The following is a 15,335-nucleotide window of genomic DNA, read 5'->3' as shown; positions in this document are numbered from 1 at the left end:
AAAATAGGAAAGAGATCAACCAAATAAAAAAATCATGTTTATTAAATGTCTTTCGATCGATTAACTTATTAATAAGTTGATAGTTTTAGCGTGATACTCTGTTAAACCCACTATAGAGCTTTCAGCGCTGCCTTCAGGCTGTACGCAGGGCTCTACCACTAAACTTACGTCATTACGTAGAGTCAAGATTACACATCTCAGTTCTCGCGAGAATTCACGACAGTTGAATTTAAAAACGGGCGGCAGTTAGCGAGCAGAGACCTGACGGAAAGGTACACTGCAAAACTCACAAGAACTTTATTATTTTCTGTATAATACCATGTCTGTCTTTAACAGACTGATAAATCACTCTTGAAAATGTCTCCAGTGAGTTTATTGGCTGGGTTTCGTTGTTTTCGTGGTTTGGTTTCATTGGGGTTTGGTTCGCTAATGAGACACTGGAGACCAACGGGCTGTTATTGTTAGCTAGTGAAGCTATTACTGACACTGAAGCTACTCTGAGCACAGCTGCTGCGGCCGTTTGACTAATTCTGTGTTTCAATTTGTGTTTTTTCTGAAGCAAAAATGACTGCGGACAATGAAATAGACATCAAGGAGGCGTTTCAGCGCGCTCAGAAAGGCCACAACAACAAGGCAAAGCTGGTGGCGAGTCTGAAGAGCCGCTACAACAAGGTACGAACTGGGAGCTGATAATGGGACGCTGCTACTCTCTACAGTCGCTACTGTTTGTCAATAGATGTACACCGCACTTCTTTATAGTATTAATCAACCTTTTGTTTAAAGTTTAGTTGTGCTGTATCTTGGTCTCATGTTCCTCTGATTTAAGAATACAGGGTTAAATCTTTGTTATGAAAAAATAGACATAATTAGGCATTAATAGGAAATGCAGACTTTTTTGGATTTAGTTCTTTCAGAAACAATTCAACAAAACGAGCAAAAGAGCCATACTTTAAAGCGAAATATATTAGAAGCATAAGGCAATGTTAAAAGACTGAATAGGTTTTAAAAAATCAGAATAACTGCTTGTCAGTGTATCTGCCTGTTGTTTTTTTTTGTTGTTGTTGGGTTTTTTTTTTTTTTTTTTTTGATAATTTGGACTTTGAGATGTCAAAACTGGCTTAAGAATGTCCATCACAACCACCAAGATCTTCAGATGTCTAATTTTGTCCAATAAGCAAAAAAACCCCAAAAGATAATCATTTTACAAAGATAAAACCGAAAAAGGCATGAATGAAATGAAACAAAATCAGTCATAATACAATGCAATTATAGTTTAACGGGGGCTATTAATGTATAGCCACATGTATAACTAAGTAAAATAAAGTGTAAGCAGAAAGGTTTTAACCCATAATTCAATTGTAAATGTAACAGTATTGCAAGTTGGGATGGACCTTCATTCTTTTAAGAGTTTTTTTTCTTATTACAAATACACTGTGCTGTGTAGAAACTGCAAGCTGCTTCTCAGTGTTTTGTTTTGACCCATGGGACAGAAAGTAAACTTGTCCCAGATGGTCTGAAGCATCGGGATGGTTATCTATGCTGTTGTAAATAATTATTGTTGATGCTGATTACATTGACTCTTACCTACCTTATATTAAATCTAAATTCTGGCTTCTCCTGGTTTGCATTTCCTGTTGTGTGTCACTGATCATCTCCTCCCTCAGCTCGAAGACAAGACGCTGTTCCATGAGGAGTTTGTCCACTACCTTAAGTATGCAATGATCGTCTACAAACGTGAACCTACAGTTGAAAATGTCATTGAGTTTGTTGCGAGGTTCGCCACAAGTTTCCAGTCTCCACCTAAAACAGAAGAGGAGGAGCAACAGCAGCAGGATGAGGAGGAAGAAGAAGAAGTTGAGGATGATCATCCATTTCTGAGTTTCATCTTCAACTTCCTATTGGAGGTATAAACATTATTTCAAGAGAGTGTCCATGCAAAGTTACATTTTAACCCTATTTGTTCTGTATGTGTTGTATGATTAAAAACAGACATGTTTTGAAAAATTTGCAGTAAACTTCTTTAGAGATGATCTGTTCTGTTTTTCTACATTAATAGCAAGACCTCTCAGACTTTGTTGTAAGCATTTGTAGGACACAGAAGCCCTGATGGGATTGATGTCTCTGCTGCATTTTAATCAGCTTTTTTCATGTCCCATCTGTCTCCTCTCTTTTTCTTTTATATTCAAATCTGTTTTTTTACCTCTATATTTTCTTGTGATGTTGAACCCTTTTCTCCGTCTCATTTATCCTCTTTACTTTGATCTACCATTATCCCTGAATTGCTTGTGTTTTTTGTTCTCTCCTCTCTTTTCCTTTTCTTGTCACGCTCGTTTGGCATTTTCTACCACTACTTTTTCTCAGTCTCATAAAGCCAATAGCCATGCCGTACGTTTCCGAGTGTGTCAGCTGATCAACAAGTTGCTGGGCAGCATGGCAGAGAATGCCCAGATTGATGATGATCTCTTCGATAACATCCACCAAGCAATGCTGATCCGTGTCACTGACAAGTTCCCAAATGTGAGGATTCAGGCTGCTTTGGCCATGACCCGGCTTCAGCAGCCAAGAGATACTGACTGTCCCACCATTAATGGTATGTTTTTTCACCTCCTTACTTTCAATATTAGGAAATATTTAAATTCCATACATTGTTGACAGCCCAATCTGTGAGCATATGCATATAAACACAAGCACTTCTGCAAAAACAGTGTTCCTGCTCACTTTGTATTCCCAACCTGGTCTTTTGTCACTCGTCTTTGTAGCTTTGATATGTAAAATAATGTGTCTTTCTTCTGTTCCAGCCTATATGTTGATTCTGGAAAATGATACAAATGCTGAGGTGCGACGTGCCGTTCTGTCCTGCATTGCAATGTCCCCTCAGACCCTCCCGAAAGTACTTAAACGCACCCGGGACATTAAAGAGAATGTCCGCAAGCTGGCCTACCAGGTATGCAGTCTAATGATCAAGTTGTTTTTTTTTTTTTGTTTTTTTTTTTTTTAAAGCACACATACCAGATGTTGTAACATTTTTGTGTTTGTTTTTGTAAAGGTTCTCGCTGAAAAGGTTCACATTAAAGCTTTTACCATCGCACAAAGAGTTGGTCTACTGCAGCAGGGTCTCCACGACAACTCAGGTAAAAGTAAATTCTGTGTCTCATGAGTATGAAATGCTCTTTTCCCTCTGACAGATTTTTCACCTAAGTATGTGTACTTATCATAGTCAGTTAATCAACCAGTTATTGTCTTAATTGTTTAGTCCGTGAGATGTCGAAAATGGTTTAAGAATGTCCATCACAACAAACAGGCTCTTAAATGTTTGGTTTCATCCTATGAACAATTTAAAATTCTACAAAGACATAAAATGGGAAAAAGCAGTAAATTCTCACACTGCAGAAGTTGGAGCCTTTTAGTTATTCATGGGAGATTTTTTTTGATTTAAAGGGTAAGATAGAAACACAGCGGATGGTAACAATATTTTATAATACATTTTCATTAATCATCTTTACATTTTTGTAAGCCTACTCAATATTTCTGACTGTTTGTGTGATTTGTAGAAGCAGTGAGGGACATAGTTTGCAGTCGTCTACTGCCAGCCTGGCTGCGTCAACTGGACGGTAACGTCATCAAGATGCTGCATAGGCTGGATGTAGAGAACTGTGCTGATACAGCTCTGGAGACACTAAAAGCCGTCTTCAAAAGCACACCTACCGAAGAGCTGCTGCAGCACAGAGTAGAGCTTGACAACAGGTACGCTCACACTTCATTCTCTTACATGTAACCAAGTAGGATGTTAAAGATTCATTGTGGTTTTTTTTTTTGTTTGTTTGTTTTTTACAGGAAGCTGATCCCAGTGGACTCTCTGACCTGTGAAAGTGTGCTTTACTGGAGAGCCCTGTGTGAGTTCATCAAGAGTAAAGGAGATGATGGTGATGAAATGCTGGAGCAAGTTTTACCAGATCCTGCTACTTATGCAGACTACCTCTGTGGGTAAGAAAAGAGCAAGAGACTCTCTGGATTACATTTATAGGTTTCTTGTTGCCAGCTGTATATTTTACTATTATTGCAGACTAAATCCTGGGTCACACAACTCATCGGCGTGGCTGACATTGAATAATTTAAAGTATTCAATGTGGTTTTAGTGTCCTTGTGATGGTCAGAATTTCATAAATGCAAAATCCAATTGCCATAATGACCATGTTGTAACTCCAGGTGTCTGAAGGCAGGTCGCGCGTTCTCAGAAGAACCTGTTCAGTATGTAACTGTGTGGCTAACTCAAGGCTTATATAACTACTTCACCAATGTGGCTAACTAACTGCTTATGTTAAACTCAACCTGGTTAGTTATATTAGTGTGACATTTATATAAAAAAGATCACTGTCAAACATGTTAAATTAATTTTGCTAGTGCTCAGTACACATGTAAACTGGTGTGTTTTTGTTTACAAGATCAAAGCCAGATACCGGAGAACAGCTGTGATTAAGTTAACATGCCTCAGGGCCCCAAAAGACCATTTACCATCATAGTTGAAATACCAGATTGCTCTTATTATACAATAACACCTTGGAATTTTTTGTATCTGCACAGCATTAATTTTTTATTCCTTAAGATTTGGTTTTGCTTTTGATGGGTGGAGAACCATCCAATCATCTAGAGACCTTGTTAGAGTAGATGTTTCCTTTAAAAAGGCCAGTGTTTACCAGAGTACACTGATTTAATTGGTTATAAATATACACTAGGTTGTATCATAAATCACAGATTTCTTTCCAGAATTTGTCATACTTTTAAACTTCACAACTCAGCTATAATCTTATGCACTGATAGAGCACTGTGCTGTTTTATCACCTGCCAGATGTGTGTGATGCTGTAGTTTGACATGCTCTCTAAATGAGTTTGCTTGAAGCGAGTGGCACATTTAACATTTATCTGCTTATAAAATAAGTTTATTATTTAAGAGAAATGACAAGTTGCTGGTTTGTATAAATTTCTTTGAGGCTACTTGATAGCTGACATCGCTATATGTAGCATTTTCTTGTAGATCGTAATGGTGCACTGTCATGTTACCTACAGTGTTGCATTCAGTATGAGTGTGTTGTACATTCTTGTGACTTGAAAGCCTGAAAATTGCTTGTGCTGTCATTTAGAGCTGAATTATCTTATCTGACTGGGTTCTGAGAGGCTGTGACTTGACTTTCAGTTCGTCTCTTGTAGATATCTGAAGGCAGTTCCCATGCTGTCAGAGGAGCAGAGGGCCGACTTTAACCAGCTGGAGCTGGTCATGACCAAAGAGTTCATCTCGCAGCAGCTCATCCATCTTATTGGGTGTCTGGACACCAATGAGGAGGGTGGCAGGTAAGACAAGACGGAGATTGTTGAAAACATTGGAGTGGAATGCAGAGATGTGAAAATCATGTTAACAAACAATGTGGGCTTTAGCTGAGAACTAAATGAGGGGAATAGATTGACAGTGGCTGTACATGACAAATGCTACAGGGAGAAAAGATTTACTTTGAACACCATTTTGTGGGGATGACCAGTGTATGGCTGCCACTACTCTGCCAGTTATTTTATCAATCGATTGATCTACCCCCAGAAAATAGGAAAAAATACTCAATATACCTTCCTAGAACCCAGTCTGAAGTCTAGTTCAGATGTCTTGTGTTTTTTAAACAGCAGTCTAGATCTCAAAATGTTAAATGTATTTTCATACATAACAAAGAAAAGCAACAAATCTTAACAGTGAACAAAATGGACTCGGAGACCAGTTGCATTTTTTTGCTTGGAAAAATAACTGATTATTTTTTTGTTGGTCAGCTATTCAATTATTAAACTAAATTAATTAAATTAAATGATTTCTGGACTGACTGGTTAGATGTTATTTATTGTTGGAGCTATCCTGTGAATAAATACTTGAGACAATTTATTATTATTTAAGATAGGAGTTCATATTATTTGCTTTTTTTTTAAAAGTCATTTTCTTGTTGATCCCCTGTTTTTTTTTTTTTTGTTTTTGCTTTTAATTTTGTCTAATTTGCCAAATATTATAATCACCCCCTTTGTGGTGTTTGTATTTAGACTTCAAAGTTGTGTTTGTTTGTAGGAAGCGTGTGCTGGCTGTTCTGCAGGAGATGTTGGCTCTTCCACAGACCCCCTCCTCCCTGGTCTTCCTGCTTACTGAGAAACTTCTTGCCCTCATTCCTGATGACCACAGACGCATACAAACTGTAGGTTACATTTCACACCCAAGTATAGACCTTTTTACTGTCAAGTCAGTGTTTGTTTTATCATGACTTCTTTTCTACACAGACCAGTTAAAGGGAAATTATTTCTAAATATTTCCTAATGGACAATAACTAAAGGCCTTTCTTAGATTTGAAAATTGAACAGAATTTCCATTTCAGCTGAGACTGATGTTCAAATGAGCTGACTTTGTGCTCCACAGGTGGCAGAAATCATATCAGATGTGAGGGAGCCCATCACAGGGACCAGTCAGCCCGTGGATGAGAAGGATATCCGCCGGCAGCAGGTCCAGGTGGGCGACATTCTGCCAAATGGAAGCACCCAGAAGTATTTAGCTTTTGTAATCCCTTCCAATTGCCTTAGTGTTTTTGGATGGATGAAAACAATACATATCACCACGTAACTACTTCATGTTTTGTCGAAAATTTCAACTAAGTGCTAAATGACAGATTGAGCGTATACATTTTCCTAACCTGTGAACATTATGCTGAACAGAAAATGTCTAAATACAATAGATAATATTTAATAAAACATATTGACATTTGACTGTCTTGAAATTCGATTTCTGACTATTTTTTCTCATTTAATTCAAATTTTTTCCTATGTGCTACATTTCTTTTGCGCTCTATTTACATTCCCTCCTTGTCTGTCTGTTTCTATATTACTGTTTGTTCATCCTGCTCTACCTCCAGCTGGTAGATGGTTTATATTTTGAGGCAGAGTACTTTTCAACTAGTGAAGTGGAAGATGCATATCATGTCAACTAAACTCATCTTGGCCTACTGTATCCTGGTCCATTAGTTTTTCCTTTGTCAGTTTTTCCTTATTTAACCTCTGTAATTACCTTGGTACACATGTGTGCTGTATGCTGCACTGAAAACTACACTACACTGAAAACTATGCTGGAGTTCAAGTAGCTGCTGAGAATCTAAATCCTAGCCCAGGTGTTAAGCTTCCATCTATCCTGTGCACCTGGTGTCTCCCATTGCTTGATTTTGCAGCGAGTAAATTCAAAGTGGACTCTAGAGGGCTGTAACCTGGCTCAGAGCCTCAGCTGTTGTTTTCCTATTAGTGGAGGTGCAGTTGCCTGTCTCAGAAGTCAGCAATCCTCTGAGGTGTACTTCAACTAAGGAATGACTCTCCCCTCTTATGTCTATGTTCTCACCTTTTTTTCCCTTTCCCTCACCCATCTAGCTTGCAGAAGTGAAGGTGCGTATCTTAGAGGCTAAACAGACTCTAGAGGACTGTATTGCTGCCCAGGAGTTCAACCGAGCAGCAGAACTGAAGGACTCCATCACAGACTTGGAGAACCACAGGAACCAGATTCTCCAGGAAATCGCAGAGAGCAACCAGCCGGCTGACAAGGAGATCCGCACTGAGAAGGTAAATCACTATATTGGAACCACTAGCACTGTGTAATTACATATCAGTTAATATAATTTACCTCAACATAGTAAAAAGACTTTATCTTTCTGGAATAGCATGACTAAATTATAGTCTAAATTTGTGTGTGTGTGTTTTGTCCTCAGAATGACCCAGAGACTCTCTTGAGGTGTCTAACAATGTGTGCTGAACTGCTGAAGCAGATGAGCATCAAGACTCGAATTGGTCCAACCATAAGCGCCTTAATGTCCTCACTGGTAAAAACCTGTACCCTACAATTCACTAATGTGTGTACTGCAGTATCTTTCAGAAATTGGGTAAATCAGAGCACCATTTCCGTTCAGGTTGTGGTTAGTATGTAGGTGTAAGCTTTATCGAAGGATTGTGCAATGAGGCGTCCATTCATGCAAATGTTTAAAACAATTCCCCTACCACTATTTTGCAAGGCTACTGTTAGTACGTCCTGAGCTTTGTAATTGTTTTTGAATAAATAGAAACAAGCCAGAGCCTATTCCCTCTACAGCAGAACGAGAATGACGTGCAACCAGACCGTTCCCTGACGGTGACACAGCAGTAGAGATAAGTTTTGGCTAAGCGAGACTAACTTTGTGGTTCACAACAAACATAGGTTGCTCTAAGCAGCTCACTGAGTATCGCAAGGAGAAGCAAACTGATGTCGACAAAGCAATGAAAAAATATCAAAGTCCCTCCAATTTGAAATTTTCACATTTCAAAGTATGAAATGGCAATTAGGGGGAACTGTGGAATCAAGTCAAGACCTATGATACCAAGACAACTTTCAGAAAAAAAAAACATGCAGGTCAGCTGTGCAAAAAGGCAAAACAAACCAGTGTGTAACTGCAGAGGTGGTGGTGTTGCAGAACTGATGCACAAACATGGAAGAGTCAACATCTGAAGCACACAAAGCAACATCTGGATAAGCCAGAGTCATTTTAGAAATATGTTCTGTGGGTAAACAAATCACCAGAGTCACAAAGCATATGTCTGGGAGAAAAGGACAGTTGCTATTTGAAAAATGGTCTCTACTAAATATCAGCAAATTCCCTGATAATCTCTGGGGAGATCTTATGCTGTGCAGCCTAAAATGTCTCACATTCTCAAATTGTAGTCTTCTTTGGGGTGCCCAAACCTTTGCATACAACCATTTATGTACTGCAATAAAATGCTTGTTTTTTCATGTTTTTTGACACTACTTAACTGGATCTGAAAGTTGAAGCACGGTACATTAAATCGTTACAATGTTCAACAGGGAACTTTCAAAAAATCTTGACTAAAACAAAAAAACAAATGGAGATAAATGTTCTCACTGCGCACTAAACTACAGGAACAAATAAACATTTAAGATTGAGGACAGATAGTAGTTTTAACAAAGAGAATTGCATTTATTTTCTCTGGTATGTCTATGTTGTTTCACTTGCATTGCTAATGTCTTCTCAGCTTTAAAACTCATTACCGTACTTTGATTTGTTTTGAGCATATTGACGAGCCTCTTTGGAAGTGTAGAGGGAAGCAAAATGTTGAAGTCATTATTTTTCTCCAGATCCTACCCAGCATAGCAAATGCTCACCCTGCCGTCCGCAACATGGCCGTGGTGTGTCTGGGAACATGTACTCTGCACAGCAAGGAGCTGGCCAAAACCCACATGGTCCTGCTGCTACAGGTAATTTCACACATACACGTTTCATATACCTGAAATTAATTTGCATACAATAATGAACATGCTTCATGTTAAAGAAAATGTTTTCACATTTATCGTACTTATGTCACTTAATGTACTAGAAACACACTCAGAGAGTGCAGTACTCCGCCAAGGCTGCTCATTCCCCCATCTGACATTGTCAGAAATGCAGCTTTTTTTTTTTTTTTTTTTTTGGAAATGCAACATTTGTTTAGTTATTAATTACAGATGATCAGAAATCATGACAACATAGAATGTGTCCATTTAATATAGATCAGGGTTTCTGCAGAGCATTAAAAGTATTAATAGTCATTAAATTGATTTTGTGAAAATTAAGGACTTAAATGGCATTAAAAATCCTTAAATTTGATTCTCAGTGACATTAAAAATTCTGTATTAAAAAACATTAAATTTGACTGGCTGATCTCTGCAGAAACCCTGTAGATGTATCCACAAACAAAATGACCTTGCGCTGAGCACAGGAATGTGTTATTCATGTGTACGTTATCTACAGATACTGAATCGCATGACCTAAATATGTAGCAGGTGATGGGAATTGATGGGACAATTTAGTCAGTCGTTCCTTGTACGATTTCCAATGAATAAGTCTACAGTGGTTGATTTTTAGAAGGATTGCAATCATGTGATCGTCACCAGGCAGCCGATGTAGTGTTCACTTCTTGCCATAGTTACAGTGATGCTGTGCCGCTATCTTGCAATGATACAGAAATCTTTTACAAATCCTTGGATCCAGACTATAAGCCGCATCACTGCCAACATCTAATTGGTTCGTCCTTGTGTCATTCCTGACCTTCCCTGAAAATTTCATCCTAATCCGTTTGTCCATTTTTGAGCAACGGTGCGAACAGACAGAGACAGACATACGCCGATCGTCACATAACTCCACCTCGTTCCTGGCGGAGTAACAATATAATACTGTATATAACACGTTGTTTGGGGCGTTTTAGTATTTCTGCTGTTTTTGATAACGCTGTACTATAGCCAATAAGAACAAAGTTTTAGGACTAAATACAACCAGGGCTATGTGGAATTTTTCAATTTTTTTGTGGCCGCCCCAAAACGAAAACATGACTTGGGGACTGTTGGTGCTAAAACTGCTTTGTGTGTTTTCAGATTGCCCAGCTAGATGAGGTAAAAATCCGTATCAGTGCTCTGCGGGCCATCATCGACCTGCTGCTGCTGTTTGGCTTCCAGCTGCTCTCTGAAACCGCTGCCACCCAGGCAGCCCCGCCATCCCAGTCACCAGACAAGCAGGAGGATGAAGCAGCAGTGGCCAAGGACAAGGGAGACGCTCCAGAAGACACCGCACAGAGTATACTTCTGATGCTTTCAGAGTTCCTCGATAGTGAGGTGAAACTGAATAATTTGCTTAATAAACTGCAGCATGCATCTATTTTTATTTTTCCAAGAAATTGTAAATGTCTGCACCATTCCCAGGTGTCTGACCTGCGTACTGAGGCAGCGGAGGGTTTGGCCAAACTTATGTACACAGGCCGCATGTCCAGCACCAAGATGCTCTCTCGTCTGGTGCTGCTGTGGTACAATCCTGTCACTGAGGACGACACCCGCCTACGTCACTGCCTCGGCATCTTCTTCCAGCTCTACGCCCGCGAGAGCAGGTCACACATGCACCCACTCAGCAATGTGGTTATCCCTATAAAGCCCAGCGTGGCACGGGCGCTACAATTGCATGTTCATTTTTGACTGGCTGAAGATTTGAAACCGGATAGGATAGATCTATCATTCATTTTCCACATAAAATCTGGGGAGTTACTCTAATATTTCACACATTCACCAGATCTCAGAGCGCTTTTTCATTGCAGTGATGAGTTTGTAAAAATACACAATAAAGTGCACCAAACAAAAATCTTTATAAACAAAACCACAGGATATTGTGCAACTTTGTTTACAAATTTGAGGGATATAGCTATGCAATTTCTGTATTTTGAAATATATGTGAAAAGAAAAACGATTTTCATTGTTTTTAGGTTTATTGCACTTTTAAGCAATTGTAGTTGTTAAGACAAAAGTCAGTACGTATTATTAAAACTTGGAATATAAGGGTTATGTTGATGTAAAGCAAATAAATATACTCTAAAAAAATTGCACTACAGTATGTAAAAATGTAAGAATGTGTCCTGGCTCACTTGCACAATGGTAGGTCTTAAAGGGTTACATTTATTTATGACAACTGTGTGTGTAGTATGAGAACTTGCCAAGATGAAGCGATGATTTATGTAATATCGTCTGACATGTAGTTTGTCTTTCTGTGTGTTAGGGCTCATCAGGAGGTTGTAGAGGAGAGTTTCCTGCCGACTGTTTGGACCCTGATGAATGCCCCAGCCACCTCTCCACTCGCTGAGGTGGATATTAACAATGTAGTCGAACTAATTGTTGAACTGACCCGCCCAAGTGCACTGATTAAACCTTCAGCTAACACAGAGGTAAGAAACACCCACTGAGACTTGAGTAAATCCAAAAAACCCTCAGTAAGGTAATTTGGGTAGTCCCCCGAGAAAACTTCAGTTTGTTAGTAGACTTGTTTTTATTGCCTGCCTGAGGTTTTCATTATATTGCCTTCTTCCCAGAAATGCATGTTAATACAGTCTGCAAATTGTTTACCTGATTGCTGCAGGCAGAGCATTAATACACAGCTGAAGTGAACCATTTCTAAGTATTAAATATCGCTATTAATGTATTCTAAAATGATTCATTTGATGACATTGAGGCTAAAAAAAAGAATTCGTCTCTGACTGGTTGTGTGTTTACATGTATATCTGTCTTCAGGAGGTGTGTGTGCACGACTACTTGGCAGTTCGTATGTGTGGCGAGATGCTGAAGGACCCCACAGCTCCAGAGGTGCGTCTCTACGCCAAGACTCTAAGCAACCTGGAGCTCAGCAGAGACGACACTGTCAGGAAGGATCTGCAGACTTTGCTGCAGCAGCTTGTAGAGGTACATACTGTAGACTGTAAATGAAGCTGGATGAACCCTCTGACGTCACCCACACGTTTCCTGAACAGTAGGTTTTTAAGCTCAGTACGGGCGCTGCAGCCGTCGCCATCATGGTGGTGCCTGCCTGACCAACTCCTGGCTAAAAAATGCCAAAGATTGACAGAGAGAGAGTTGAGGCAGGCAGTGCAAATATCTTACGGCTATGGCAAGGCAAGTTTAAATTGAAATTAATTACTAAGATGATTTAAAAGGTAGACATTAAAAGCATGCATTAAAATCATAGAAGTAAAACATAATTTCAGCAATAAAATCAACATGAAATTGTATGATAAGAAAAAAAAAACTCCTAAAAAGTGAGATAAAATAAAATCACTTTAAAAGTTACAGTGCAGTTCTGGTATTAAGATAGTCATTAATCAAAGGCAACCTTAAGTAAATAGGTGTTTAACCTTGATTTAAAGGAGCTGACAGTTTCAGCAGACCTGCAGTTTTCTGGAAATTTGTTCCAGATATGTGGAGCATAAAAACTGAAAGCTGCTTCTCTATTTTTGGTTCTGACTCTGGGGACAGAGAGCAGACCTGGACCAGAGGACCTCAGCGATCTGGATGGTTCATATAGTAACAGAAGGTCACTGATATACTTGGGCCCTAAATTATGCATACTTTTATAAGCTAGCAAAAGTATTTTGAAGTCTAGCCTCTGAGAGGCCGGAAGCCAGTGCAAAGACCTCAAAACTGGAGTGATGTCATCGACTTTTTTTGTCTTGATGAGGACTAGCATCAGCGTTCTGGATCAGCGGCAGTTGTTTTATGGACAGTCCTGTGATGGTAGCCACCACTCTAACGGCCACACCCTGAATTACACACATATTTAAGCCTGATTACAATTAAACATGTAAATTGTATGCAAAATCTTGCTAACATGCTCGCTGTGACCTGGCTGACACGTGTACAGTATTTGTCAAGTATAATGTTTGAGATGTTCACCAAAGCATTTTATAATGCTAGAAAGGACAGCTTTTGATACTTGCACTAATCACAGCTGGAGATAAAGGCATGTTATTGGTTTTTGGTCATGAACTGGAGTATTGGATAAATTTAAATTGTGCTCTGATAATAGCATGTTATGTGACTATTAACTACAATTCATCCTGAGGGGAACATGAATGTCAGCACAAACCTTCTACTCCAAATATCAAATGTAAATCTCATACTGGCACAAAGGAAGTCAGAAATCATGAGGATTCATCCTGTGGGACCCACGAATGCCTGTACAAACTTTAATGGCAATCCATCAAACCTACATCTCTTAGAACGAGGTGACAGGAACAGCAGATACTGCCGCAGCTAGAACCATGTCACAAGGTGGCTAAAAACACACCGCTGTGTATCTGTATGTCTGCATCTTGACAGGTCTAATGTTCATTTTCTCCTTCTCAAATTCTTCTGTCCTTCAGGTGGTGACTGATCGTGTTTGTCTCCGTGCTCTGGAAAAGATGGTTTCTCAGCTGGTGGACTCCAAAGAGCAGGCTGAGCTTCTCAGTGCCAGTGCACTGCAGCCCCTGCATGTCAATGCAGATGGTACACATGCAAACAAAAGCCACCTGACACCCCGCTGAGCCAACATTACCTTCTCAGTGTCTATGCCTAACTAGATTTACACTGCACATTTGTGACACCTCCTCCTGTGAAAGGATTATTACTTATTACCAGAATGTTGCTAAGTGGATTAAAAATGCCTCATTCCCTCCTATTTGGTGCGTCAAGACAAGAATGCAGCTAACAGGAAGGAGATGCAGATATCTGAATGATCTGTCTGCTGTGTTTCCACAGATGCTGCAACAGACGATCCATCTAAATCTGCCAAGAGAGCCAAAAGAGGTAACGCAGGTTCTGTATGCTCATCTAAAACCGCAGTTGCTCACAGCTCCATTATATTTTTAGAGCAGCTCTCGTCTACCTGAGTGAAGAAGTTGACTCAGCACAGCGAGGTAACCTGAGTGTTTGTGTGCACAGGTCAAAGGAAAGCCTGCGCAGCCAAAGGGGGCAGAAAGCCAAGCAGAAGGGCAGAGTCGTCAGAGGAGAGGTGATTTTAGTACAGAAGATATAATTTATTTTAAATATCTAGTGTATATTTGACGGTCTGACACTGTTTCTACGCTTTAATATTGTCATTTCTCATATATATCTTTGTTTTAGCGACAGCGACGGTGAAAACGTTCCAGAGTCAGTTCCTGTTGTTCGTCCGTCACGGAGAGCCAAGACTGCAGCTCTAGAGAAGACGAAACTGGACCTCAACCCCCTCATCAACCAGGAGGCCAATGTGTCGTAAATGCTGGGTGATAACCGTTTTTGTAATAATACTTTTTGTCATATGAATATACTTACATTTCTTTGTTTTACTGGCCTCAATAAATGTAACTGATCTTGGCACCTTTGTGACCCGAAGCCTGTCCAATGGAGTCACCTCCTAATATCAGTCATATTTCCTCTGTTCTGTTTCTTTTTTCAGTTTCATGTTTTGTCCTTTTAATCATTAAAGCAAAATATGTCAGAGCTCGTCCTCTTTTCATTTTCACTAAATTAGATGTAACCTTTTGGGTTTGGGATCAGTATGGACGTACGTCCTGAAAAAGATAAAGGGAAAAACTGACAAAGTTTGTTTTAACCCTTTAGAACCCAGCGTAGCGCCGGCGCTATGTTTTGCATATTAATTTTTGATTGGCTGTAGATTTTAAACCAGAGAAGATAGATTGATAATTCTTTTTGCATATAAAATCTGGGGAGTTACACTAACATTTCACACATTCACCAGGTCTCAGGGTGCTTTTTCGTTGCAGTGATGGGTTTGTAAAAATACACAACAAAGCGCACACAACAACACTCTTTATAAACCAGACCACCGGTATTTGGAGGACTTCTTACGTTGAAATAAGCGTGATCACGTTGTGGCCATGACCTGTCACATGATTCTTATGTGTCCATACCCGAGAGGCTCCCGTCCCCATCAACAGGAAGTGACGTGGTTGCCGGGTGTTGTAGT

The 15,335-nt window shown here is 39.6% G+C and overlaps 1 protein-coding gene across 1 annotated transcript; it reads left to right on the top strand.

Moving 5' to 3' along the window:
- The first annotated feature begins 194 nt into the window (after nucleotides 1-194).
- On the top strand, nucleotides 195-14,848 carry ncapg (non-SMC condensin I complex, subunit G). Its single transcript, XM_023265724.3, has 22 exons — nucleotides 195-272; nucleotides 560-672; nucleotides 1,665-1,904; nucleotides 2,362-2,590; nucleotides 2,799-2,944; nucleotides 3,047-3,131; nucleotides 3,552-3,744; nucleotides 3,835-3,984; nucleotides 5,206-5,346; nucleotides 6,095-6,218; nucleotides 6,437-6,526; nucleotides 7,429-7,617; nucleotides 7,764-7,874; nucleotides 9,179-9,298; nucleotides 10,451-10,687; nucleotides 10,775-10,956; nucleotides 11,616-11,781; nucleotides 12,125-12,292; nucleotides 13,750-13,873; nucleotides 14,126-14,173; nucleotides 14,309-14,378; nucleotides 14,492-14,848. Exons 2-22 carry the CDS (start codon nucleotides 565-567, stop codon nucleotides 14,622-14,624), a joined length of 3,054 nt encoding a protein of 1,017 aa, XP_023121492.2. The 5' UTR covers nucleotides 195-272; nucleotides 560-564; the 3' UTR covers nucleotides 14,625-14,848.
- Nucleotides 14,849-15,335: the final 487 nt, after the last annotated feature.

This window comes from Amphiprion ocellaris, chromosome 4 (genome assembly GCF_022539595.1).
Source record: "Amphiprion ocellaris isolate individual 3 ecotype Okinawa chromosome 4, ASM2253959v1, whole genome shotgun sequence".
Classification (NCBI taxonomy): domain Eukaryota; kingdom Metazoa; phylum Chordata; class Actinopteri; family Pomacentridae; genus Amphiprion; species Amphiprion ocellaris.
This window is presented reverse-complemented; position numbering and strand designations above follow the sequence as displayed.